Here is a 27,825-nt window from a genome sequence, read left to right as displayed (position 1 = left end):
AAGAGAAAATAAAAGGTTCCAAAACCATAGGTCCAATCGACCAAGTGGGTCATTGGGAACCATGTGCGTTCATGTGGTGGTTGGCCTTTAGTGGGCCCACAAAACCACTTCTCCAACCCTTGTGAACCCAAAAGGAGAAAGAAATTGTTTTTAAAAAGAAATTTAAAATAATAATTTTTCAATGCTTAAATTAAACCTTGATTCTCAAGTTTCCTTCCTCTCCCACCACCGTCCATTTTCCATCTTCTTCTTCAAACCCAGAATCCTTTTTCTTTCCTTTACTAATTTAGTCACACCTTCTATCTTTCTTTCAATCTCTCACAATTTCCACCTGAACTTTGAGAACCACACCTTCTCCATGTTCTTTTCTTCTTCTTCTTATTCTTCCATTAATTCCACCTCTTTAGCTCTTCTTGTTTTTGTTTTTGCAGTTGTTATTGATGTTTGGATTAACAGATGATTCCTTGTGTCAGAGCTGAATTTTGCCTTTTCTCTTTCTGAACAAGCGGTCCCTTTGTACCAGAAGCAAATCTTCTTAGACTCCAATGGTCACTTCTCTTTCGATCCATCCTTACAAAAGTAGCTCCCACCATAGTTAGTTACTACAACTAGTACTATCAGACCCACTACAGTACCCACAACCTTACCCTAAACCCTAATTATCAAAAACCAACTTCTCTCTATCATGGTTTCCGTGAATTCCAAGAGCTCACCTTCAAGCCCTTGTGCCCACAAAGCCAAATTCACTCGTAGATTTCTTCGAGCCCTTGTGAGAATAAACAAAGACAAACCCACTTCATCGTCTCACCGGGAAATCTGTAAACGCGGTAAGAGAATAAAGATTGCAGCAGATGCATCGATGGCTTCTGCAGTTGGGCCTAGGAGAGCCTGGAGCCGTGTCATGCTTTGGAAGCTTCGGAACCGTACAAGATATAGATCTTTGATCTGGTCTAGAGTGAATGGTTTGAAGAGAAAGAAGATCAGAAATGATCATCATCATATGGGTAATAAGCAACAAGGATCAGAATTGAGCCGTGCCGATCGACTCCGGCAACTAGTCCCTGGTGGTGAAGCCATGGATTTCTGCAATTTGCTTGATGAAACTGCTCATTATATAAAGTGTCTCAATACCCAAGTACAGGTCATGCGAAACATCGCTGATCTCTACTCTTCCTGAGCCTGACTTTGCTGATTCAGGTATATAAAGATATCAAGAAAGAGAGGCCCAGAATGGAAAAATATCGAATAAAGTGACAGAGGTTGGAAGGAAGAAGGTAAGCCTCTGGACCCAGATCAGAGATAGTTTATAGACTTGACTGGCTTTATATTCATACTTACGAAGGTATCTGTATGATAACATCTTCAGCCATTACAGGTTCTCTGTAAATTATAGAAGGATCGAATTACTGAGGAATATGTTTGATATTTGTGAGAAACTCTATTGGGTTTTCTCTTTTGTACATAGATAACCTGGTTTGTAATATATATACTGTTTTTTTTTAATCTTTTGTGCATTAATAATCTCTTTCTCTCTGGGGAAAATTTAACTGATTATTAGCCAAGAGTGTTGCTTGCAGGTATGAAACTATGAAAATGGTGAAGTTATTCAAAAGCTTGACGTGGGTTGACAGGTATATCGAAGGTTTGGAATTAAGAAACTTCCATGGCTATTTCAGAGAAAATGAGATTAAAATAACAATAATAATAGCTGCTATAGTAGCTTTTGTTGGGGATTAGTGGTAGTATATATATAGGGGTTCATATTGGGGGTCCCGTTTATGTTTAAATATGATTTATCCCATTTCCATCTCTAGGGTTTTCCTCCAATTGCTTGAAGCTCTTGCATCAAGGAGCTTAGAAAATTCGTTCTGTTATATATGCTCTTCTGACCTCTTCTTCATGCTTGTTGGGTTTTCCTTCTCAAGTATTAGGAAACTGGTCCCAGATCAGAATAGGGTATAAAGCAGACAACTATTCCTCCTAGTTGTCTTCTACTTTATTAGACTCTCTGAAGAGCCCTTTCCTTTCTAGATGCACAAATATGGTATGTTTTACCTGAACGGCCCACAACCTTTCTACTTGAATAATGGAATTACATTAGCTGAAATGTGTCATGTCCAAGGAACAGGATGATTAGTTTTTTTTTGTGGTGATTTTGAAAGCTTCATGCATGAAGGTGGTAGACTTGCATTCTGTTTCTCTTTTCTTTTCTGCCCTTCCTCTTCAACCCAGGCATATGCTTTCTCTATAGCTAGCTACCCTTCTCAACCAGGTAAGGGATGACCACATTGCTTCTATTATGACCTTTCACAGCACACTGTAGGGTTTAACCTCTTATCTGAAGATGTTCATGCAAGGTTTCTATTCGCCAGGACTGAAAGTTAACAGATCTGAGACAATGCCTTAGTGACTTTGTATGATTATTTAGATCTCTGTAGTCATGATCATGATAAGAACTACCTGAAAGAATATTCTTACAAGATAAGAAGTTGAAGAATTTGGAGAAGCTTTCTAGCTTTGAAAATTTTCCATTTTAAGACCAAGCAGGATGGCCTGGTATGATGATCATGCAGACCCCAAAAACTTTATATCTTACTTTAACAAAGACATCAACTCTTTAACTCTTGATAAGATACCCTTGAGATGTTTTGTTCATCCATTTGCAATGTATACAGTAGCACTAGGTATGATATTTTACTCGATTATTGCAGCAGCTGTTTGAGTTAGAAAAAAAGGATAGGAGGACATTTAGTTATACCATCAGTAACAAATTTAAGAGTGATAGGTAGATCAAAACCGAGTGATATTTAAAGTTAGAATTAGATTCTTATCCTGACTAAAATTTCCATCTTCAGAATCCTTGTATTCGTTTACCTATTCAGAGAGATATGCTGGCTATAGATTGATCAAATCCTGCAAATCATGGGGTTGTGCAGCTTATTATTGCATTTACATAGAAAAGCTGTTCTCTTCTTTATTAAGTGTTCAGAAATTCGACCCAGAAACTAGCACACCCAGCAACCCCCATAACAAAGCCAGAAGAACTCCTAAGGTGTACAAAAGGGCTGAATCTCTAAACTGCACAAAGCTTCCACTCTTTCCAAATATAGGAAATGGTAGCATAGAGGGCTAGCTTACCAATGCAATCAACAGTGGAATACCAGATGAAATCAGTGCCTCACTTAGCTAGCTATTTCATGTTGTTCATCCCAACATAGACCGATTTGACCTAACCCCGAATCAACCAAACGACTACTGATCTCTAGTTAATCTGTGAGCTAACCCTACTGTAGATGGAAGACTAGGAAGTATTTAATTGCAGAGCTAAGCATAGAAGCTGAGTTTCCACTTCGAATAATGTCATGCAAGTTGATATTTTTTTTAACGCGAGAATATTCTTCCTTATTGTCATCCTGTTATCATTTGTTATGCGTACGAGATGCCTCCATTCACGTTAGTGGTTTATGATTCACAAGGGCCAAAACAACCATGGTGCAGATTTGTTTGGAAAATGTACATAAATTAATGATATATTCTCATATTTTTGCATGCGAAAGACAAGATTTATGTGGTTCATCCGAACACTACATTCGTAGTCAAGTAGAGATGGTTTTACGGTGAAGAAGAAGAGCAGAATACAATCCTAATCATTTTCTGCCGCTAGAGATTATAAATACATATAAGATACACGTGAAAACTCTTCTTCAAAGAAAAAGACCGATATGTCTTTTGTTGAGGTGAAAAATGTTCTCTTAACTCCTTGGTTCGCTCCTGATCCGGTCCTAGTTCCTAAGACCAAAGCAATGATGAGAGTGGGCTACCACTGAGGACGAGAAGCCACTTCCAATGATTAAGTCAGTTCAGGTAGGAAAATCAGAGATTCCTTTGGAGGAAAAAGTGCTCAACAAGAAGAAGGAGAGGATGCTCTTTAGGAGTAATTACAGGAGATTAATGACTAAAATATTCACGTCTTACCCTGGTTCAGGCATAGTGATGGGTTATATAGTTAATCCATACATGAAGAGATAGTGGATACTTCACGACTCTTAGATGCGCGTCTGATCAAATGGAGAGTGGAGATGACTTCTGGTAGAGGCTTGAGAGATGAGCTAAATCACCAGATGATCCTGCCGTTGGAAGATCTTGTCGATGAATCAAATGTCGGTGTCATTTTGATATTGACATGACAACATCCCACAATTGAGGGGACAAATGAGTCGTCGGCTCTGGGCTCGAGGAGATCTTTGAGTGAGTCAAAAGCTTCCTTATTCGCAGCGGGATATCAAGGATCCTTTATGCATTAAGTGTTGGAATGAATATCGCGTGAAATTCCTCACTCTTGTCCTCCTTACCGAGAAGTCCCATGAGGGTAGAGGAACATCATTGCTATGTCATTCGCCATGTAGCTTCTCTAAGGGAGAGTTTCTTGAGAAGTGCCTTACTCGAGAAGCTCCTGCTGAACCCTCCCTGCCTACGCTTGAACCCTGGCTCTGGTTCAATTGGCTTATTTTGGTACAAAGATTGTGGTTGGAAATGTTGATAACACCTTTATGCTCCAAAACATTCAAAATAGTAGAACAGGACCTTCAAATAGTTTGAGGCTCACAACTAGTCATTTGAAGAACTCGACTTCTAACCATGACCCTCGCTACCGACATGGCAGGGAACAATGTCAAGAAACAACAATTTGGGCGCATTTAGACTCTGAAACTCCGTTGAAACACAAAATAAAGGTGGGTCTTCAGGAAAATAGTTAGAGGGATTGTGCTTTGATAGCATCTAAAGAAATCAATTTGTTTTATGTTTGTTGATTTCTAATTTCATCCCGAATATACCTTGATTTAAAAATGATATATTTTTAATGACTTTAAATGGAAAATATATAATTCTAAATAGTTTACTATGGAAAATGTTTATATATGTAAACAACCAAATTTTCAATCCTAAACAGATCAAGGTAGCCAATCATTTTGTTGGGAAAGGATTTAACTAATTTATTTTAATGGAAATCATTTGGTTTCCAAATTTTAATTTTCATTTGTACATTAGAATAAAAAGATTGGAGCTATAACCAACGGGGGTTGGTCCAAGTGGTAAGCAGCTTGGTCCGCTTAAGTAAGGTTCCTGTATCGAAACCTTGCGGATGCAAAAAAATCCCCGCTGAGAGACTCACCCACCACAGCCAGGTGTGCGACCCGAGTCGAACACCGGATTAATCAGGGCAAAGTCTTGGAAACCGGGACTGACAAACCAAAAAATAAAAAATAAAAAAAGATTGGAGCTATTGTCCTTCCCTTTTGGAAAAGACCCACTCATCATCATATGCTTAAATTTTAAAATTTTGATCAGTCTTACCAAAAAAAAAAATTGATCACAGATATAGCTAGCTCATCGAAAGGTGACAGCATTTTTAATATTTTCCCACCATATATTTTCAGTGTTGTATAAGGTTGCCAACGTTGCAAACCTTCAAGGCTTGGTGACTAAGTGGCACTGCATCCATCTAATGTATAGCAGTTTCAGTAGGTCCCAAGAAAGGCACAATTAGGTACACCAACCCTATTCATGTTTTGGAATTTCTTTCTCAGCCAAAAGAACACCCCACGTTGAAGATATATGAAGCTCACTTTTACTAAAGGAAGGAAGAACAAACAAAATGGAAGGTCAATTGCATTCTGGTTAAGAGTGATGAGGTAGGGCATGAAATTTGTGGATCCTACAAATTGGCTAAATCATCACTCCAACAACCATATCCATTTTCATGCTTGCGACAAAAGGGTCTCTTAATTGATTCATTATTATGGTTTGAAATTTAATTTTCGAGAATGCTTTCATTCACAGCACCGTATGTATATTGTAACGCTTTCAACTATTTGATAAACATAGGATCATGGACAGAACGTGATTCAACATCGGAAGGAGACAAGTACCATTATTTCAAATAGAATATAGTGAATTTTCTACCCATTATTATCATTACCATTAAAAGTTCACACATGAAAAAAAACTTAGAAGGAAATTTCACCATTTTAAGAAGGGTTTGAGAGAAATTTTAAAAAAACCCTTTTTTTGGTTTTTCTTTTTTTCTTGGGGGGGGGGGCATAACCTATGTAAGTATTTCTACTTTGATAACTGCCAAAGCAATTTCGAATATTAAGTATTTGATAAAACTTGTTTATGAAAGTAAAAACAACATCAATAGAGTTTGCACCCAACTTTACTCATCAAAACTATTTTGTGGCATCATGAGTTTTTTAAAAACACCTAAAACAAAACAGACTCAGTCGTATTATAAGTCTATTGTCCCCATCTGTCGATTGAGAATACATTTATATGTTAACGAACCATAAAACATTTGCCTTGATTTTAAGTGTGTTGATGTGTCAAAATAGGGTGAGTTGGACTTCCTCTGATCCTTTGGTTAATTAACATATGTAATCAAAACTTTAAGCTGTCAATTGAGTACATAGACTGCTTTCTACCTACCAGAAAAATGAGAAATGTGGCAAGTGGGCCACGTTAGCATAAAATATGAAGAAAATTTGTAATTCAACTTTACATGTTAAATCATGTGTCATCTTCCTTATCTTCTATATATAATAGTGAACCAAATTTTATACAAAGGGAACCTGTTCTGACTTCTTTCTTCTTCCCATAGATTTGTGTGGCTAGCAGTTATCCAATACATCAATTTCTTAACCAAATTGTAGCTCCACCAATCTCAGTTCACTTTCCAAGGAAACTAATACGTTATAGATATCTACACTTCTGGGGTGGAATTTATCTCCTGCAACAAACTCATGAATTTCACCATCCACCTCTATCCAACTTAAACCAGGGACTTTCTCAACTCCCCTGTCTGCCATTACCCTCCTGGCTCTACCAAAATCTTCCCATCTTCCAATACCTGCATAGAGATTAGAAAGAAGAACATAACCACCTCCGGAATCTGGCATAAGTTCAACTAGATTTTTGGCAGCGATTTCTCCAATTTCGATATTTCTATGGTTCCTGCATGCAGACAACAAAGATCCCCATAACACTGCCCCAGGACTAATGGGCATGCTCTCAATAAGCTCTTTTGCTTCTCTGAGAAGGCCTGAGCGACCAAGTAAGTCAACAATGCAACCATAATGCTGTATCCTGGGCTCAATGTTGTAAGTTCTTCTCATGAGATTGAAATTCTCTAAGCCTTCTTTGACTAAACCCCCGCGGCTGCAAGCACTCAAAACGCCTATGAAAGTTACATAATTGGGCTTCACCCCAGAATTCAGCATTTGTGAGAATAATTTCAAAGCAGCCTCAGCAAGTCCGTGGACTGCAAACCCAACAATTAGTGATGTCCAATGTCCAACATTTTTAACACGGATGCCTGCAAATACTTGCAAGGCGGCATAGATACTTCCACACTTAGAATACATGTCAATTAGTGACACACCAAGAGCACCAGTAAGTGCAAACTCGTGCCTAATTACATATCCGTGGACCAACTTGCCCAGACAGAGCAGACCCAGATCAGAGATAGCCGAGAGGGCACTGACCAAAGTAGATTCATCTGGGTGTATCTCTGACACCTTCAATTCAAAAAGAAGGTCAAGAGCCTCATAGGGAAATGACTGTCGAGCACACCCAGCGATCATCGTATTCCAAGAAATAAGGTTTCTTTGAGGCATCTCATCAAACAGTCTATAAGCCGAAACTAGGTCCCCTGACTTCACAAACCCATCAATCATTGAATTCCAGGACACAACATTTCGTTCGGGCATTTCTTCAAACACTCGTTGGGCACTTTCAATCTTCCCACATCGACCATACATATGAATCATGGAATTCAGCACAAAAAGGTCAGATACGAAATTAGTTTTCAAAATTAAGCTATGTATCTGCTCACCTTCTTCAATGGAACCCAATTGAGCACAAGACTTGAGGACAAACGGGAAGGTGAACTTATCAGGAATGATTGGAGAAGGGTCGCAGAGCATCCAGTAGAAAAGCAACAAGGCCTCTTCGGATTGATCAACTTGGGTGAGAGCTCTGACAAGACTATTGTACACAAAAGTAGAGGAACAATGGGTTTTGTCAAAGACAGAAAGAACATAATTAACGTCTTCTAATTTGGGCGAAGAATAATGGAGTATGGAACAACAGGATTCAACGATTCTGGATGCCACTAACGGTTTGGAATTAAAGAATCCGGTTTTAACCGCAAGGGCGTGTAACAGTTGGATTTCAGAGATGGATTTGCAGCTGTTGAGAAGGGAAACATCTGGTGTTGATGGAGACGACGAGAGAGGAGTGTTCCATGGAAGAGTACTTCTGAGTATCATTTCCCCACCCTTTCCCTCACTGTCTCTCTAAACTCTCGATGTCATTGAATTAAATATACCACCCAAGTGAGTCGAAAATTTTGATTTATTTGAAAATTTTGATTTATTAATGATTCTTCATAATCATGAGACGCGTTGTTCATTGCCAACTGAACCAATTTTTCAGTGATAAATCAAAATCAATTATGGAGTCATAACGGATTCAGGGAACCTAGCTCTAGAATAGCCTAGATTAATCATAGTAAGAGAGTCCAATCTTTGAAATAGAGCTTAGTCTCTCCAGAGTAGTCTACTAGTAGAAGGCTTAGGTTATGACTTGATCCAATAGAGTTAGAAGACATAGTAGATCCAGATTCAACAGTATGTTGTGGGCCGGGGAGAGAGTTACTTTGCGAAGACTTAGATCTTGTACTTATAAATTGGGGTACATGACATCTTAAGAACCAATCACATAAAATCTGATGTCTTAGAAATGAAATCATTCTACAACGAGTCTAGTTCGTTTCTTTTTTTTTTTTTTTTTGGTAAAACAACACTTCATTCATTGAAGAAAGAAAAGTATAGACGCATGAAAAAAAGAAAAATATAGACACATGAGCATGAAGACACAAGTTTCAAACCAAACCAAGTAGCGGAATACGACCAAACTGTCATACATGCAATAGATAGGGTCCTCCAGAGTAAGGGATGGGTCAAGCTCACCGGACAAGATCAAGTCCAGTATACCCTTAGAAAGAAAGCTGCAACACATACAGCACCAGATAAGCACAGACACCCACATAGGGGGACAAAATACACGCCACCAGGGCGGACACAAAAGTCGTTCGGTTGTCACAGTGGTAACATCAAAAGTGCGGAGGGAGGTCGGACCTGCCATCCGGCTCGGCTGTAGAGGCGTTCAAGCTTCCCGCAGAAGAACTTAGATCCAGATATGGAGTTAATCTGCGGTGTGTACCAACGATCGCTACAACCAAAGAATTTATTTGTTATTTAAAAACTAAAGAAAGAAAAAGAGGTGCTGCAACCAAAGAGAAGATCGGCCGGAAAAACAAACAGATCGAAGCCAAACCAACAACAAATCTGGGTGTCCGAACCAAAAAAAAAAACCGAGACCGGGGACCGAGGGGTGGAGACCGGAGAGGCGGGAGGTGGAGAATGTAGAGGCGGAATAGAGGAAGGCGAACCCGCAGATCTACTTGTTGTAGGGAAGAGATCTGAGAGATGAGAGATAGAGGGGAAAGCTGGAAGCAGGAGAGATGAGCAGATCTGAGCCGGGGGAGGAGATGAAAACAGTAGAGAGGGAGAGATGGGAAAGATGGAAGCGGGCCGGAGATGGGAGAGACGAGGTAGAGATGGGAAGGCAGAGGAGGCGGAGAGCAGGGAGAAGAGCAAGGCAGAGAGCAGGCGAAGAAGCAGGGGACGACGAGCAGGGGGGAGACGGGCCGGAGATGGGAGAGACGAGGCAGAGATGGGATAACAGGGCGTCGAGCACGGGAGGCAGAAGAAGCAGGGGAGGCGGAGAGACTACCAGGCGAGCCTCTCCGCCTCTCAGATGGCACGACCGCTGTGGGCGACGATCAGGGTTGCAGAGCTTCTCTCTCCTCTCCCCTCTCCTCTCCCCTCTCCTCTAGGGTGTCATGTACCTCATTATACAAGTACGAAATTTGAGTCCTGTAATTGATTCCATGTGGCTGGTTTCTAAAGTGTCATGCACCTCAGTTTACAAATACAATATTCACACTCGCCACACCTCTAGTTTAAGTACTAATTACTACTTTGCCAACCCTACCGGTTTTTGCCTATTTATTTAGAAATATCCATATTGGATCAACTTCTTAAAAAAAGGCTAAATACACGAGCCATAGTCAATGAATCATCTTGTGTAGTAGTTACACCAACAATGTTGGAAATAGCAGGTTTGACAGTGACTAAAACATCTCAAGATAATTGGGTTTGTTGATCACATAGGGTGATGGAAGAAGCAGTAGAAGAGGTTGAGGGATCAAAAGCATCAATTATAGAAAGGTGGCATGGTGCCATCCAAGTGATCGAGCAGATAATAGCCTGAGTAGAGGGATGAACTGCAATAAGTTGTAGCCTTTGAGCAAGAGATGAGTTGCATCCATCATAACATATGGTCCGATGATGTGAAGTTTTTTTTTTTGTAGTGATAGATATGATGTAAACTTCAAGAGGAAGCAAGGTGAGACATTAGGAACAACAATATAGAAAGAAAACATCACCATGAGATAAGATTAGAGAATCTTTAAAGAGGTTGCATTAGAAAAATACCCAATACCATGAGGAACAAAGTGTTTTTTAATTAAAAATTACATAGAGAATAATATTGTACTAAAAAGCAGTTTCACTTCAGTGCTGTACATTAAATGTACAGTTCTGTATTGTTTATAGTTAATATCAAAATTTCGACTGTCTGTTTTGCCTTTCACCCACTTGCAAAAAGGACAGTCAATTGATATTTCAATCTCGACTGTAGGCAGTAAACACTAAGCATTTAATGCTCAACATTCAAGATCAACTCACCGAAAAGATTTTGCAAAGAATTTTCAAAAGGCAAAAAAAAAAAAACAACCCTCAGAGAGAAATATTAATAAGATGTCAAATGAAAAACACAAATGATTTAATGATTACAAATTTTAAGTTGAACCAGAAAATACTTATACCATCACCAGTAAAATGGAAAAAGAAATTAAGACTCATCAAATGATTTAATGACATTAAAGTCATAATGTTTCCAGCGAGGAAATCTCAAGAATTTTTTTGCAATAATCTATGGAGGTGCAGGCGAAAATTATTTTTTATTATTTTTTTTTTAGGATCTATTCCTTTCCCTCATATAATTCCTACATCAATTAATTACAGCGGAATATCCGTAAATCCTTAAGTTGACGTCTGTGGAAAGCAAATGGCGATTGTCTACGTATTTGAAAAAAACATAAAAATTCAATTAGTCGATACGACCTTACCTAACTCTTCTGTCCTCACTGGATAATTTTTTTCAAAAGGAAGAAAAGAAAAAAAATCAACCTTTTCTCCCATTATTGCAAGGATTCCTGTTAGCAGTTTCTTCTGCCGTAAGGACTTAAAGAGCCAACCGTAACCCAGAAACACTGGTTAAGCTCCCCACGCAAAATAGGCGTCTCTGCAATTCTAGGGTTTAACAAAACGCGTCAGCAGGGCACTCATCTAATTTTAATCATACCCAATTTCGCTTTGGTTGCTTCAGGATGAGTATGACCCAATTCGCAATGGTAAGGCACCTCTCTCCTTCCCCTTTTTGTTCCCATGTTGTGCCTTTCTGTTTTCGTGTTGAAACGTACAGTAAATACCAGTTGACACTGTTATCCATCATGGGCTTTTAGATTTTGGGTGTATTTCATGAAGAAGTCAACATCATAAAACCTTCAATTATAGTGTCTCTTAATCCGCCAAGTAGATAATTTTTTAGGCTTTTTTCGATTTAATTTAATGGGTTCATGTAGAGATTTAAACCTGTTGAAAGTCTTTCTTGTAAGGGTATATTCCTAAAGCGTTTGATGGCTTCTCAATGCGAGTTTTGGAGTAATGCACAGACACAATGCTTAAAGCACTTGGAAATTTCGAAGGCTGATTGGAACTGTAGTTTGAATTTTACTTTCACTGAGGAAAAAACTGAAAGCTAGGGGATGGCACTTTTTATGTTATGCTGCTTCCTGTTATCTGTTCCTCTCATGTGCATCGATTTCTGGTCTACAAATTCCAGTCATTGAGGAATTCTGAAAATCTTTTAGTAGTAAGCTCTGGTTATCTTCTTTGTTTTTTTGGCTCAGTAGTTAGTTGCTAAGGAAAATTGGAGTGGTGAACTCTTATTTTTGAGCTGTTGGTCCTTACCCCAACTGACCCTTGGGTTTACCTTCCCGTTCTTCCCATTAGAATTTCATGTCTCAAATGCTTGTACATCATCTATTTTGTGTTTTGGGTTATTTATTGGCTCTTTTCAGTAGTTGTTTGTACACACAAAAAGAACTGCCGGAGTTGCTCTATTTGGTCTTTTATCTTATGAGTTAATTAAGAGTTCTACCTGACACATACAAACATTATGCCCTGTTACTTTAATGTGATATGTGCTAACTATGTGCAATAAGACAAAACCAACAAAATGACTGCTGCAGGGCTACCGAGCTTGCATAGACCCAGTCAAGCATCTTCAAGATACCAGCTTTGGCTCTGACCCAGGCCTTATCAACCAACGGTCAGGCCTGCACCCCACCCCACCTTTAAGATTCAGTCCAAGTTCAAGATCAGTCCAAACCCGGATTAAATTCATTTCTCGCCTGCACAGTCCGATCGTGTAGATTAAGGAGCTTTTAGTTTGTTGTCTTTTAGTCAGGTGCATTTATAAACTATGGGTAGTTTTAATGTTTCCTTTGATTAATACTGTTTTGTAGTTTATAAGTCTTGATAATATTTGTCTCTTTTTTTTTTCTTTTTTCTTTCTTTCTTTTCTGGTTTTAGTTTCTAGGTCTAGATATATTTCTCTATGGGTTGGTTTTTGTTTTCCAGGGGCACTTGGAATTCCATCTAGCTTGGGAATTCTATTGGCCTATTTATTTTAAATGCATGTGAGGCAAATACATTGCCTTTGGCTGACCCATACCTTCCTGTGTCTCCAAATTGAGATGAACCGGGTCTAATTTGAGTCATGGGTCTAGTAGAATTTTTAGGAACTTATGTTATTTGGGGAAATAATATCTTTGCTTATTTTAAAGTTAGAAGTGTATGATATCTGGTTTCCAGTTTTTTTCACTTTCCTTATTTGAATAGATGTTGTAGTTAGGGAGAGTCTTTTTTGAGAAGTCTCTTGTTTCTCTTTATATATGATGTAATCCCCCATCATTGAAGGACATATTGAATAGAATGAATTGAGTAGGTGTCTGTAAAGAGCCCGTGTGGCTTTGTGTTTGTGTGCTTGTGCACTCTTACCCCCCACCCTCTCTTTTTCCTTCTCTCTTCTTCGGTGTTCGTCTCCCTGCAATGCTGCCTTCTTTCAGGCACAACCCTTCTCCTAACTGGCTTGCCATCGGCTTGGTGTCTGGGTTATTAAACAAGGGGACATTTTAACGAAAAATATACGAGGAGAACGCTTGATTAAGAGGATAGGTGAGGCCTTGAGGGTAATATGGGAGACCAATTTTAGAAATAATATAGAAAATGAGGTTGTCATCTTCCACCTCCCAACCAGCAAGGGAGGCAGAGGAGCGACATCTCCAAAAGAAAGAACTCCTTCGTTGCTTTTCTATTTGGTCTAGGATTTCGAGGATAGGTTGATGAGTGGAAGGCCTCTTGATTACACTCCAACAGAAATCCAAATAACCATCAGAGCACTGTTATCAAAGGATTGAAGCTGTAACTGGCAAACAGATGCAAAGGCAACCAGGTTTCAGCTCTGCTTCTCAAGATCAGACAGGTGATAGGGGTTGAATGCAAAAGCCTATGTATAGGAACCAAGAGAAAGGACTAGAAGAAAAAAAGGAAGCAAAATTCTGTTGGAAATCTGTGAGAATGGGCAAAACCTGTAGAGCTGAGTTGAGATGAGATCTGTGATACCTGCAGATCTCATCGAAACTTGGCATTTTAAAGAGTAAAGTGGACTGAAGTGAACTGAAATGGTTCAACCCAGTCAAGATAGCCCATCTCAGTCGAAATTTTGACGGAGATATGGTACAAAAATTTCGCACAGCAAGTTCCGTCTCGTTTTGCCACAGGACTGAAGGTTGAAATTTCGGTTTGTTTTGACCAAAATTTGAACAGTGCTTTGAAGTCATATACCATACAAGGTTACAATTCATAAGCTATGCACATCTTTTGTCACTATTTCTCTTATGGTTAATTCATGCTTACACTTTACTTTTTTAGTTCCTTCTATGTGAATCAAATCAGTCATTCATGCTAGAGCATCCTAAAGCCTCCATTGCACATGCATGCCACCTCGAATGACTTTCTCGTAGTTTATCCTATATCAAAGTTACTCCCATATTAGCTATAATATGTTCATTTCTTACCTTATCCTTTCTAGTTTTCCTGCCCATCCATTTGAAGATCCTCATTTATCTATTTGGTTATTCTTAATTGTCCTACGTTTCACACCACACATTTTTGGTCATGTAACAGCCAACATTTCCTCTTAAGCTTTAAAGGAGTATGCTCATTGCACTACTTCCGACACATTCTCTATTTCATCCATCCTGTTTTAATTCTATAAGCAACATCATTCTTTGTATCACCTCTCTCCTTTATCTTATGATTTAGCCTAGCCACCTGAATTAATCACCTTGTGGGATCTCCCTGTCATCAATATTTACCACCTCATTTGTTGTCCTTGTGTAACTGATGTTACGCACCATATACCCTGTCTTTATTTTATTTATTTGAGAACCTTCTGATTACAAGTTTTTTCTCCATAATACCAACTATGTGTTGATCCCTGCATCATCCACCAAAGCAATGCCATCTGCAAAAAGATATTCCAAGGAACCTCATCTTGAATCTCTGATTATATCATCAATGCGATCACTTAAGGATGATCCTTAATTTAATGCAATTGTGATCAGCAATAAATCTTAATTTCTTTTCTTGCTTTTGGTTTGTAGTTTCTTTTACTATTTATTTGTTTGATTTGACATATAATGTCGATTTGTTTTCAGGTTGAGGAGCTGGCATTTCTGATCAAGGACAATCTTCCTTGCAAGCATCTTGTTCTTTCCATGGAAGAAGCTTTGGTTAATTTTCTTCAGGATGACATAAGGTAACTATGTAATAATAGTTGTCATGGCATGTAGGCAACTCAAGTCATGGATGGGGCTTGGACACAAGGTGATACCAAAAAGTTGCCTAGGTGACCAATGCGACCAAGGCGCTTGGACACTCACATCGGTCACCTAGGCCATAACTATGTTTGTAATAGGATAGAGCATCTTAAAAGTTGAATTAAGCAATCTACATCGTAATTGATGTTGAGATTTACTTTTGTGCTCCTGGGGATGAGCTTGGACTCAAAAAAAAAAAGAAGAAGAAAAATGACAGGATAGAAATCTATATCTAACAGATATCCAAGGGGCACAGAAGAACTTGATTCTTGCATTCATTTGTTCTTTTACCTTGGTTCTGTCCATTTATGAAGGTTTTCCAGCTTTTGCGGGGAATTAATTTTATTTTTAATTTTCTATCATTGAAATCATTTATTAGCTTAAAAACCAAGTGTAAGTGTGTGTGTGTGTATGTGTGTGTGTGTAGGATCTAGAGTTTGATGATGGGATTACAATAAGTGATTGATAGTGAGTCTAATTGGTTTCTTGAAGTTTAATTGGTGGATTAGTACTGAATATGAAGAGAGAGAAAACTAGGTTTTGGTTTCCAGCATTCCAAAAACAGAATCTTGGACAATGTAAGTGTAGTAATAATTTGGGCAGTGTGTTTGATGAGATTTTATGATAGGAACTTCTTTTGCCAGTAAGATTAACCCCCCCATTGTTCCAAATATAGCTGTGAGATATAAGGGTGAGACAGGTTGTGGGAAGGCAGCCTTTTTTTATTTTGCACCGGGGGGGGGGTGTGCTGATCTCCTTCATGGAAGACTAATTCTCTTTTTCGATTTTTGTGAGTGAGGTCAGTTACCCGTTTATTACTCATTTGTGATTTGCTACTAATGAACCATCACTCAATTGGTAGCATTGTCATTCATTGATCCTACTCTAGATTTGTCTCATAGTTGACCTAGCTTCATACATTCAAAGGATAATGTCACTTTCTTTTATAGCTGTTCAATGTTCAATAGTAAAATAAGACCATTGGTAAAATTTACCAGTGGAGCTCCATTGAAGTCCATTGATTTCTTAAACTATCTCCTAATTTCTGCTGGAAACCTCCTCCCCCTTCGTTTCGTCTATTTCTTAGGAAGTGGGGATCCCCAGATAAAAGCTAATTAATGAGCATGCAACTATAGAGAGGGAGAGAGAAATTGGGAAAATGCAGAAGCAATAAGTACAGGCTGGAAAGCCTGGATATGATCAGGAGCCTGACTTAAAAGTCAATAAAGCTAGTAACAAAACCAGTTGAGATCATAGAACAAAATTCCCTCAAAACTTGCGAAAATTTTCATTTTTGGAACCTCGAAACGAAAAACTAGGGGACCGAAAAAAATCCAAAGTTTCGATCGAAACCGTTGAAATTTGGTCGAAACTTGTCGAAACCTCGAAACCTGGTTCAACCCAACTATATCAGCTGGTTCATGAGAAAAAAATTCCCAAATTTCGTGGAAACATGGGAAATTTTGTGGAAACTTGAGAAATTTCGTGGAAACTTGGGAAATTTCGTGGAAACCTGAGACTTTTTCATACAAGTTTCGTAGCTTTCTCATATTTTCAATTTTTTTTTGTTTCTTTCATGTTTTCCCAAATACCCCCTCCATCAGGACTTCCCTATCCAAATTGCGTATTCCCTTAGACTGGTTATCTTGGGCATGTTGAGGACCATACTTGTAAAGTTACAGTTGTCGATTACCTTGACAACCATAGGCATAAAATGCCATGGGATATCTATGTTCGTTGGTTGGAGGAGAGGATGTTACAGGCATATTACTACTTGGCTCACAGGATGGATCCACCGAGGCACTCCTCTTGGCATTGAATTGTACTTTCATTTTATTGTTAGTTACTTTCTATTTGATGTTTGGAAGTTAGAAATTATATATTGAATGTTATATGCATAAGTGGATAAGTTTATAGTGTACTTCTCGAACAACACTACATTGATGTTATGTGCATTAAATGACATATCTAAATTGACTTTTTTTTTATCAAATAAAGCCAATGTGGTCTTATATTCTAATTAGCTTAAATACAAAGTCTCACTCTAAAATACTCCCTAAAACCTGTCGAAGCTTCATGTCAAAACTTGCACAAAAAATTCGTAAGTTTCCTCAAAATTTCTCAGTTTCCCACCTAGGTTTCCCATTTTCACCTAGTCGAAACTTAAGTTTCCCTTGAATTTTTTTCTATGGTTGAGATGACACCCTGCCAGCACATAACGAAATTAAAAGTTAGTTTGAGTTACACAGAATGGATGATAGTATTAGAAATTTCACTATTGAAAATATCATGAATCTAAATGCCTCTCTATTAGTTCTTTAGTAGTTGACCTAGACTTCCTATCAAAGAAGCTAAGGTACTGCCCCCGCTCCCCGCATCCCATGTATATAATATATAAAGAAATATGTTGTTTATCAACATTTAATGATCTTTGCTTATGCTCCAAAGCTTTACAAATACATTGCTGGAATTCCTGTCAGCATTTATGGGGTTGGAATGTCATCCCAAGAGCTTTTTTAAATGTATAAACACCTAATTTTAGATATCCTTAATCCTTGAATTCTTGTTTGTTAACATCTTGTATGATCCTCCAATAAGTTTTTTGTTTTTTTCGCTTGGGTAAGGTGAAATGCTTAAGTTATAGAATTGTAGTACTTTTTCTTCTTCCTGCTCTGTTTGTTTTCTTTGCGGCTGGTGGTGATGGAGAAGTTTATAAGTATAAATATGTTTATGACATATTTTACCACCATGTTGGTTGCAGCACAGATGGAACCCTGGAACTGGAACCTATGAATCCATACAACCGCCTTCTCTTGCACCGCCTTGCAGATATTTTTGGGTATGCTGCCTCTGATTCTTGCTTGGGGTTGATCTGTTTTCTTTTTTTTTTCAACTGGGTTTAGGAGTGAGGTAGCTGTAGTTGATTTCTGAAAAAAATATGAAGCTACATTCCCACTTAATAGTTTTTCTGTTGTTTTTCCTTTTTATGATTCTTACTATTATTTGATATCCTAGGCTTGCCCATGAATCTGTTGGTGAAGGAGATGATCGCCATCTAATTTTGGAACGATGCCCAGAGTCATCAATGTGCGTTGAGTTAATAAGAAGCCTTTACATGGGATCTTTTCATTTTTCTTTTTGGGTCAAAGGAATCTTTCTGTTGGATATTCTCTATATTTTATTTAGCCAACAAATCTTATTGTTTTACCTTTTGATGGATGTAGATCCTTGCATGGATTTCACTGTATCTTAGGAATTCTCATTGTATAGCTATCTCTTAACTTCCTTTTGCATTGCATAGCGATACCTTACTATCATAGTAATGTGGAGCATTTTCCATGTGGCCAGAAACCATAGGTGTCAAGGTATTGGTGCATTGTTGTTTTTGTGTTGATATCCAGGCCCCCTCCAATGCCTTGGGTTGCCCAGATGCAATGACAACTATGAACCCTGATTTAACTAATGGTGTTTCAAATTCTATAAAAATATCTCAAGTTTTGAAATTAGAGACTAATTTATCCTTGTATCACTTTTAAAATATATTCTGGAGAAAATAAACGCTTCTTGTTTTTGATACTCCCATCCTCAAACCTGAAGTAAAACATCTATGTAATATCTAACAGACCCCTTAAATTTAACTCCATAACCAAGACTAAGAAGAGAACATGTAGACTGAGGCTACACCAACTACACTGTAAAGAGGCTAACGAGTGAAAATTTTAACTGAAAAACATAGTCCTCAGTTTTTTATAACGTTTTCTTTGTTTACATAACATTATTTGTTTGAACTTTGAACTGCAGACCAGATATCCTTGTTAGTGATATTTTGTGGCAGTGTGATAGTGGTGATCGGTCTTCAACAACATCATGCCAACTACTGAAGCGGCAAGAGAGGTTCCCAGGTATACTGTTAGTGCTTCTACTGGTAGCTAGTGCTAAAAGCATTAAGTGCCATTATGTGTAGACATCTTCCCACTGAGAAGTTCATTTTGTGTCCTTTTGTATCGGCTGTTCATCATATCCATTAGATGTTGAATGAGGAACTACAATATCTCATACTAATAACTCCACCTCTCCCAAAAGTAGTAAATAAACTGTAAATTTTAGTATGAAAGTGTAAAGAAAGAGAGATTGAGATGAAGAAGACAAAGGAAAGAACTACTGAAATAAGATAAAGGAAGAAGAAGAAGAAGACTGAGAATGAGAGGAGCCTCAATTTAGTGAGTAACACCAAGGAAAACTCTCTATATTTATAGCATAGGTGTAGTAGTTACAATCGAACTCAAAACAGAGAAGAAAAGTCCAATATGGACTCTAAAACTAAAAAAGCTCAGCTTGGGCTAAATCTCGAGTCTATTTTTCTGTTTCCCAAATTGCCCTCCAACACTCCCCCTCAAGCTGGAGAATAAATATCAAACATTCCCAGCTTGTTACAAATATATCACACTCAATCTGTCCCCAAAGATTTTGTAAATAAATCAGCCAACTATTTTCCAATTCGTATATGATGAGTGGAGATCAGTCCTTGTTGAAGCTTCTCTTGAACAAAATGGCAATCAACTTCTATATGCTTTGTATGCTCGTGAAAGATAGGATTTGATGCTATGTGACTAGCTGCCTGATTGTCACACCATAGAGACATAGGAGACTCATAACTAAAGCCAAGCTCACCCAAGAATTGTTTTATCCACATTAGCTCACAAGTGACGAGTGAAATGGCATGGTACTCAGACTTTGCACTAGATCGAGCGACTACTGTTTGCTTCTTCAAGATTTCTTCCAAAAAATGTACAAGAGCCTGTAGTAGACTTTTATCACTCTGTGCACCTGCCCAATCTGCATTAGAAAAACCTTCAATTATCCTATGACCATGACTTGTGCATAGAAGTCTACGTGCAAGAGCTTTCTTAAGATATCTCAATATGTGCACAACTGCATCCCAATGAGTGGTACGAGGGCTAGACAAATACTGACTCACGACACTAACTGGAAAAGCAATGTCAGGTCGAGTCATAACCAAATAGTTTGACTTTCCAACCAGCCTTCTATACTTCTCAAGATCTTCAAGGATATCTCCATCCTCAGGCATAGGTTTTATATTTGGATCCATTGGAGTATCCAAAGGCTTTGAGCCAAACATCCCTGTTTCAGATAGTAAGTCAATAAAATATTTTCGCTTGGGACAAAACAATTCCCTTATGATATTGGGCCACTTCTATCCCTAAGAAATACTTCTTCCCAAACTTTTAGTTTGAAAATGTTTCTGTAGGTTAGCCTTCAATGCATCAAGACCAACTAAGTCATCTCCAGTAATGATTATATCATCCACATACACAACTAAGAATATCCTCCTTGTGCCAGACCATGCATGTGGGGACTGTTTTAGCCCATATAATGATTTCTTCAAATGACATACCAAACCATTCTCCCCCTAAGCAACAAAACCTAGAGGTTGTTCCATATAAACCTCTTCAGAAAGATCCCCATTGAGGAAAGTATTCTTCACATCCAGCTGGAATAGGGGCCAATTATACGTAGCAGCTAAAAAAAATTAGTAGCCGAATAGACGTAAGCTTTGCAATAGGAGAAAAAGTATCTAGATAGTCCACACCATAAACTTGAGCATATCCTTTTGCTACAAGTCTAGCCTTCAATCTAGCAAGTGTTTACTTTCATTGCAAACACCCAATGACATCCAATAGCAATTTTACTAGATGGCAGAGGAACAAGGTCCCAAGTATGATTTTTCTTAGGGCTGCCAACTCCTCAGTCATTGCAGGCGTCCACCTAGGCTTGACAAGGCTTCAGACAAATTTCTAGGAAGAGGGTGAGGCTCAATGGTAGATAAACATGCTTGAAAAGTAGGATAAATATTAGTGTATGAAACAAAGTTAGAAACATGATACTAAGCACAACTCTGAGTTCCTTTACAAAGAACAATTGGTACATCAAGGTCAGAAACAGAGGGACTTACCAGAAGATCCATGAAAGGAGGAGGTGAAGGAGCCGCAGGAGCAGGAGGGACTGTAGATGTCGTTGGATGTCTCTAATACACAACAGTGATTTCCGTTTGGACAAGTGGAAGTGGTGGCTTATCTGTAATTGGAGAGGAAATGATAACATGGAGATCCACATCCATAGAAGAGATATGCATAGTGTCAGAAGAATAAGGACCAGACTCAAAGAATGAAACATCAGCAGTAATAAAATATTTTCGAAGGTCAAATGAATAGCAACGGTACCCCTTTTGAGTACGTTAGTACCCAATGAACATACATTTAAGGGCTTTTGGGTCAAATTTAGACAACCTAGGTCGGTGATCTCTAATAAAACAGACACTCTTGAAGATGCGGGGAGGTAACGCATGCAAAGGACCATTAGGAAAAATCAAGGAATACGAGATACCTCCTTTCAAAACAGACGAGGGCAGTCAGTTAATGAGATGACAAGCAGTTAGGACAGCATTGGCCCAAAAGGATTTAGGGACCCGCACAACGGGCAACTTCTATCAAATGACGATTCTTCCATTCTGCCACATCATTCTATTGTGGGGTGTCGACATGAGAAGATTGATGGAGAATGCCATGTGATGCCATGAAAGTATTAAAAGGACCAGAGAAATATTCTTTTGCATTATCACTTCAAAGGATTTTGACAATGATCCCAAATAGTGTATGAATTTCATTCACAAAATCAGAAAAGATACTAAATAATTCAAAACGACTTTTCATTAAATATATCCAAGTAATTCTTGAATAATCATCAACAAAAGTAACAAAATAATGGAAAACCAAAGTAGAAGTAATAGGACATACTCCCCACACATCATAATGAACAAGAGAAAAGGGTTTGTCTACCCTATTATTAACTCGAGGGGGATAACTTGAATGATGAAGTTTCCCAAATTGACATGACTCACAAGGTAAAGAAGAAATGGAACTAAAACGTTTATCCAAAAATTTCAAAGTATGTAATAGAGGATGGCCTAGACGGCAGTGAATCTGGTGAGGGGTAGTCGTGCTTGAATAAGTAGCAAAAGGAATGTAATCATACATGTATAGTCCTCCTGACTCACGGCCTCTACCAAGCGTCCTCTTCGTCTTGAGATCCTGAAACACACAATAATCAGGAAAGAAAGTCACAGAACAATGGTAGGTGTTGTTAAGTTTATGAATAGACAATAAGTTAAAAGGAAACTCAGGTAAATACAAAATAGAAGACAGGGATAAAGTGGGGGTGAGACTGATAGTTCCTATACCTTTAACATTGGCATGGGAATCATCAGATAGGGTCACAATGGAAGAGGATGGGAAAAATTATGAAAAGTTACCAAAGTGACTAGTCATATGATCAGATGCCCCTGAGTCAATGATCCAAGGACGAGAAGTAGAAACACAAGCTGTAGCTTACCTGTGAACAAAGGTGGCAGTGGGAGGTGAAGACTGAAGTGTTTGGAATTGGGTGAAGCGAGCAAATTCTTCATCAGTCATTTACACAGTCTTGCGTTCTTACTGTGGAGTGGCAGTGGTTGATGTCTCTAATGATGCAATATTAGCTACCTGAGGTGGCTTACCATGAAGCTTCCAATAAAATCTCTATATATGTCATGGTTTCCAGAGTGATGACAAGTCTTGACATTTCCAGCAATTTTAGTGATTCCCTGAGTATTGGGGTTTCTACCTAAGTATTGGGGTTTTCCACAGTGATGACGAGTCTTGACATTTCCAGTAGTTTTAGCAATTCCCACGAGTACCTGATCCACCACCAGAGTTGCGGTTTAGAGTAAAAGAAGCTAATGTAGAGTTGTTGGAGGAATTAGACTTGTGTGTTTTCTTTAGACACCCGAAGTACACGAGAAAAAGTCTCAGACAGTGAGGTTACCTTATCTCCTCCTTTAATCTGTGCTTTAACTAATTCAAATTCTTTCCCAAGTCCTTCTAAAAATCCCATGATTGCAAGTTGTTCCTATTGATTTTGCATCTCAACAACATCCGACGAGATGGGTATAATGGAATTTAACTCTTCATACATTTTCTTATAGTCAGCAAAATATTGAGTCATAGGTCTCCCCTTCCTATCAGCCCTATAGAATTTTTGTGAAACCTCATAGACACGAGAAAGTTTATTATGGCCATAATACAATATGTTTAGGTAGTATGTTTAGGTAGTCCCATAACTCCTTCATAGTGTCAATATGTGTAACTAAGTCAATAATATTTCTCCATAGAGTTCAACATCTGCCCTAAAATTTGGGCATCTACAGTCTTCCATGTATCATTCCCAATGGATTTAGTAAGATGGTCTTGTTGTCCATGACCAGTCAACACAACTTGAACTATCTTTTTCCACTAACAAAAATTAGTAGCCCTTTCAAGTTTTTGTTTAGAAAAATGATGGGACGTTGATGTCATGGTTTCAGTAATAGAACTCCTAGGTTCAGACATGATGATTTAATCTTTCTCCTGTCCAGACAAAATACACCTTGATTGCAACCTATAGGTTTTGCAAGCAACTCCCTTGAACGATTCAAATTTACGAGCTCCCTAACACTATTTGAATTTACACAGATTCTAGTAAAATCTGGATTTACAAACAGCCCCCTAAAACTATTCAAATTTTCAAAGCAGCCCCTATAACTATTCGAATTTACAAAACGGGCCTCTGCAAACTCAGAATCAGATCTGAATCATTATAATCAACAATAGACTGAACCGGTTGGTTTAAACCAACAAAGTAAGCCAAATAATCTGATCGACACACCCTATCTTCACCAAATCGAGGGCACTTCTCTGCCAAGTTGCAGAGGACTCTCCACCAGAAAAAAGGGGCCTCTGGCACAACTCCTGCAACAGCAGCAACGCAAACGAACAGAAAAAATAGGTACTAACCTCTACCGAAAGATTGCCAAGAGTTGTGCCTCTTCACCAACAATCGAACTCATCTATTCTTCAGCCAAAAACTCTCATAGATGCAGCGTGAGAAGCTGCTTCAAATCTTTGATTGAAACATCAATGAGAGTGCAGCGTAAGGTGCTGCCTCCCCTTAACTTTTGAATCCGACTCTCAAACCAGGTACAATCTCTTTCCTCTCTTTAAATTTCTTTCTACAGGTAATGTTAGGATCACAGGGGAAGGGATCTACAGTTGTGATACCATGTAAATTATAGTATAAAAGTGTAAGAAAGAGAGATTGAGATGAAGAAGACAAAGGGAAGAACTGCAGAAATCAGATAAAGGAAGAAGAAGAAGATTGAGAATGTGAGGAGCCTCAGTCTAGTGAGTACCCTCTATATTTATAGCATAGGTGTAGTAGTTACAGTCGAACTCAAAACAGAGAAGAAAGAGTCCAATATGGACTCTAGAACTAAAAAATCTCAGCTTAGGGCTAAATCTCAAGTCTATTTTTCTGTTTCCCAAATTGCCCTCCAACATAAACAAATAAAGTACTGAATACAATACATTGACATCCACCAGTGTCTCCCCTATGCCACAACATCCACCAGTGTCTCCCCTATGCCTAAAATCATTCTATTTAGAGGGATAATCTCCCGTTACCTAGGTCTTCTCTGGCCCCCTGCAGGAGTCTCACACAGTTTCTGCTACTTGTCTTGGGGTTTGTACGTGTTCGACCTGATATCATTGTGCTTGATTGGTTTTGAATATTGGTCAGCTAATTCATTTATGGCCTTTGAATATGATTCTATACGACAACGATAGCATTCCAAGACACTCAAGAAATTGGCATTTTTTTTTATTCCATTGTATGTTAGGTGACGAGATAGTCTTGAGTTTCTGCTCTTTCTATCCTACTGTTGTGAAATTCCAGGTAACCTAGTCTTGAGTTTATGCTCTTTCCTATCCTACTGTTGTAAAACTCCGGATAGCCCATTTTGTTTTTCAATGCTCTGTAAATTTGTATGTGGATGCGAGCTTGTGGTGCTTCAGTGCACAGATGCTTTGCATGAAATGGTTTCATTGTTGTAGTACTAAAGCTAGTTTTTACAAGTTGCATTTTGAAATACTGTTAAAACATCTAATTATTATTTTAAGGATGTCATGAGGTTTTGCTACTGCTACTTTTTCAGCATTGAAGGAGAAACAAGCTTCTCTTCAGTTGTCACTGGAGGAGAGAGAGGCAGCTTACCTGGCCGCTCGTGAACGAATCTTTTCAGAAGATGGCAGTGAAGAAAAGCAATCTGTCTCACAGAAGCCTAGAAATGTCCCCGTGGTAGCTCGCAGGATGATCGCTCATGCACTTGGCCGGAGGATTAATTTATCCAACGATAAGACCAACCTGGATCATATTGAAAATGAAAAGCAAACTGAGAAAATTGACATTCAACCGGTTAAAGTTGTTAAAAATACGAAGTATGAAGCTTCTCAGGAGGCCATGCCTCAGTCCAATCAATGTTTGACCTCGAGTGGTTCTGGGATGTGTGGTACCCCAGTGGGCAGAGGCACAACAAATATTGCATCAGAGAATGAAAAGATATTGCGAAAACAGCCAGCTGCTAAACAATCTGCTACTGTTAGTGTACAACAGACCAGAAACTCTGACAGGGTTGCTTGCCAGGAACATATTAAGCGGGAGCATATGGGAGCTGCTAGGAGGATTTTCGCTCATGCTCTGGGCCGGAACTCCACCAAGGAGAATCCTGGTCTAATGATGAAGTGCAGTGAATCAAAACCAATTGATAATGAGTGATTGCTGAAAAGTTTTGAACCTAATTCATGGTATATGCTTTCTCGTGTTCTCAAAAAGCTCAAAGATGTGTGAATGGTGAATTCGTCCATGATCTCTTCATGGAATGGAAGGATAGGTGAGTAAGCCAGAGTCATCCTTAGATTTTTGGTGGTTTCTCACTCTTTTCAGCAATGAATATGGAAATGTACTTGTCCCCTGGAAAATGTGAAACTGCACTCTGTGGAAGTTGTTAAAAGGAAGCTGGCTGAGAGATTGCATGGAGAAGATACTCTTTGGAGTGAGGCAACCTGGAAACACATTGATGTTGTCATACTGAGAACATTTGGGAGCTGAATTTTCATAATTTGTTGTCCTTTTTAGAGGGTTGATGTTGTGGTGCTGCATCTGTGGTCCAACCTCTGGTTCTCTCAGATTCTGTTGGATTCTTGTTGATAAGACGACGCCTCTTAACTCTCAGAAGTAACTGGTTCAAACCTGTTCATCGATGTTGGGGAAAATTGATGCGTACACTTTGCTTGTTTCTCTTTCCAGTATGCAATCTTTAAGGTGATGCATTGTGTGTCACAATTGGTGGTACTGTGTAGGGTGTGATCTTGGCATCCGTATGGCAGGTAGAGATGGTACTTAATATATGTTTCAGAGGTTTGAAGTTGGTATTAGTTATGCACAGGCATGGCCAATCCTTGTTTCCCTTTTAGTTTGAAAATCTAATAGGAATTAATGTTTGGAACCATTTCTGAGTAACCAATGAGTGCTTATTCCTATCTTGTAATTGTTTGATATTGCCGAGCTCTCTTTGAAGTTGGTATTAGTTATGCACGGGCATGGCCAATCCTTGTTTCTCTTTTAGTTTGAAAATCTGATAGGAAGTAATGTTTATAACCATTTCTAACTAGCCATTGTTGCTTATTCCTTTCTTGTAATTGTTTGATATTGCTGGCAAGAAACTCTTAATGTGGTGGTACCCAATAGTATGTGTTGAGTATTTTGAAGGTGAGGCCAGCAAAACAGTGCAAGAGAGATACTGGGTGGCTGACCACCAGCCAAGAGGGGCTAAGGTTCTGTCTGTATGGTGGAGATGACGATGCTGCTGTAAGGAATAGCAATCCTGGGGTAGAGACCCACATGGAAGGGGATCCAGAGAATGGCGAAGAGCGTGAGGAAATCCCTAGAGGGGCAAATTATCATTTGGTGCCTCAAAACACCATAGGGTTTCTCAGTGGTCTTTCAACCTGCTGGTTGCAGATTCAGAACTTGGAAAAGCCTGCCTTTGTTAGCACCGTATATTTGTTTCCCTCATGGATGATTTAAGTGCATGGTATCAGGTTGAATATTGTTGACATTGGTATTGATTTGGTATCAGTGAGCATTGATGGTATTGGGTAGATTTGCCCTTGATATTCCCTGAAAAATAGAATTTTGGATCTTGTTCCCATGCAACCGATATTATATCGACAAGGTATCATATTGTTAGTCTGCTAGATTAACCTGTATCTTCCAATAGGGGTGATGTGATACTGATACCTTGAACCAGTGCTCTCAGATTCTCTAGTAGTGGGAGTGTGTACACTGAAACTTTATCTTTCAGTTCTTTCACATCAAGTCCTGCAAGAAATTGTTTGATTTTCAGCTATAAACTCGAAGATGGTTCTATAGCAATACTCAAATTCCTACAGCACCAATCTTGAAAGTAGCCATGATCAACCTCAGTAAAAACTCTACCAAAAGAAATGTCAGTAGAACCACTTGGGTTGCCTTTCTCAACGAAACTCAATAACGCATTCCCAATTTCCAACAACATTGATTCAGGAAAATTTGGGGCATGGTTCAAGTCATGCCTTTCAGTTAAGAGTAATATCAGAAATCTCTGTACATCTACACGAAGCTGAGCCCTACCAACTTTGATTCTCCTCGACACCTTTGCTCTC

The 27,825-nt window shown here is 38.7% G+C and overlaps 2 protein-coding genes and 1 pseudogene across 4 annotated transcripts; 2 read left to right on the top strand and 1 right to left on the bottom strand.

Moving 5' to 3' along the window:
* Positions 1-211: 211 nt before the first annotated feature.
* Positions 212-4,717, top strand: LOC149010224 (transcription factor IBH1-like). The gene has a single exon (XM_089164180.1). It carries the CDS (start codon positions 686-688, stop codon positions 1,175-1,177), a length of 492 nt encoding a protein of 163 aa, XP_089020306.1. The 5' UTR covers positions 212-685; the 3' UTR covers positions 1,178-4,717.
* Positions 4,718-6,365: 1,648 nt separating this feature from the next.
* Positions 6,366-8,391, bottom strand: LOC149010223 (pentatricopeptide repeat-containing protein At5g48910 pseudogene; annotated as a pseudogene).
* Positions 8,392-11,322: 2,931 nt separating this feature from the next.
* Positions 11,323-27,803, top strand: LOC149010222 (uncharacterized). Of its 3 annotated transcripts, none has more exons than XM_089163206.1 (6): positions 11,323-11,599; positions 15,032-15,132; positions 17,955-18,032; positions 18,209-18,280; positions 18,995-19,095; positions 25,278-27,803. In XM_089163206.1, exons 1-6 carry the CDS (start codon positions 11,576-11,578, stop codon positions 25,895-25,897), a joined length of 996 nt encoding a protein of 331 aa, XP_089019332.1. In that variant the 5' UTR covers positions 11,323-11,575; the 3' UTR covers positions 25,898-27,803. The 3 variants fall into 3 exon arrangements, with proteins under 3 accessions (XP_089019332.1, XP_089019331.1, XP_089019333.1); XM_089163205.1 differs by lacking the exon at positions 11,323-11,599 and adding an exon at positions 11,608-12,120; XM_089163207.1 differs by lacking the exons at positions 11,323-11,599; positions 18,209-18,280 and adding an exon at positions 11,608-12,120.
* The last annotated feature ends 22 nt before the right edge of the window (positions 27,804-27,825 follow it).

This window comes from Hakea prostrata, chromosome 7 (assembly GCF_041222555.1).
Source record: "Hakea prostrata isolate BN-2017 chromosome 7, UWA_Hpros_2, whole genome shotgun sequence".
NCBI lineage: Eukaryota > Viridiplantae > Streptophyta > Magnoliopsida > Proteales > Proteaceae > Hakea > Hakea prostrata.
The sequence above is the reverse complement of the archived record's forward strand: the minus strand, read 5'-3'. Positions and strand labels throughout refer to the sequence as shown.

Excerpts from the sequence above, each read along its gene's own strand:
- LOC149010224 (XM_089164180.1), top strand. The coding sequence starts at position 686 with ATGGTTTCCGTGAATTCCAAGAGCTCACCTTCAAGCCCTTGTGCCCAC.
- LOC149010222 (XM_089163205.1), top strand. The coding sequence starts at position 12,031 with ATGCTGCTTCCTGTTATCTGTTCCTCTCATGTGCATCGATTTCTGGTC. Across the intron at positions 15,133-17,954 it reads TTTCTTCAGGATGACATAAG|CACAGATGGAACCCTGGAAC; the intron begins GTAACTATGTAA and ends TGTTGGTTGCAG. Across the intron at positions 19,096-25,277 it reads GCGGCAAGAGAGGTTCCCAG|CATTGAAGGAGAAACAAGCT; the intron begins GTATACTGTTAG and ends CTACTTTTTCAG.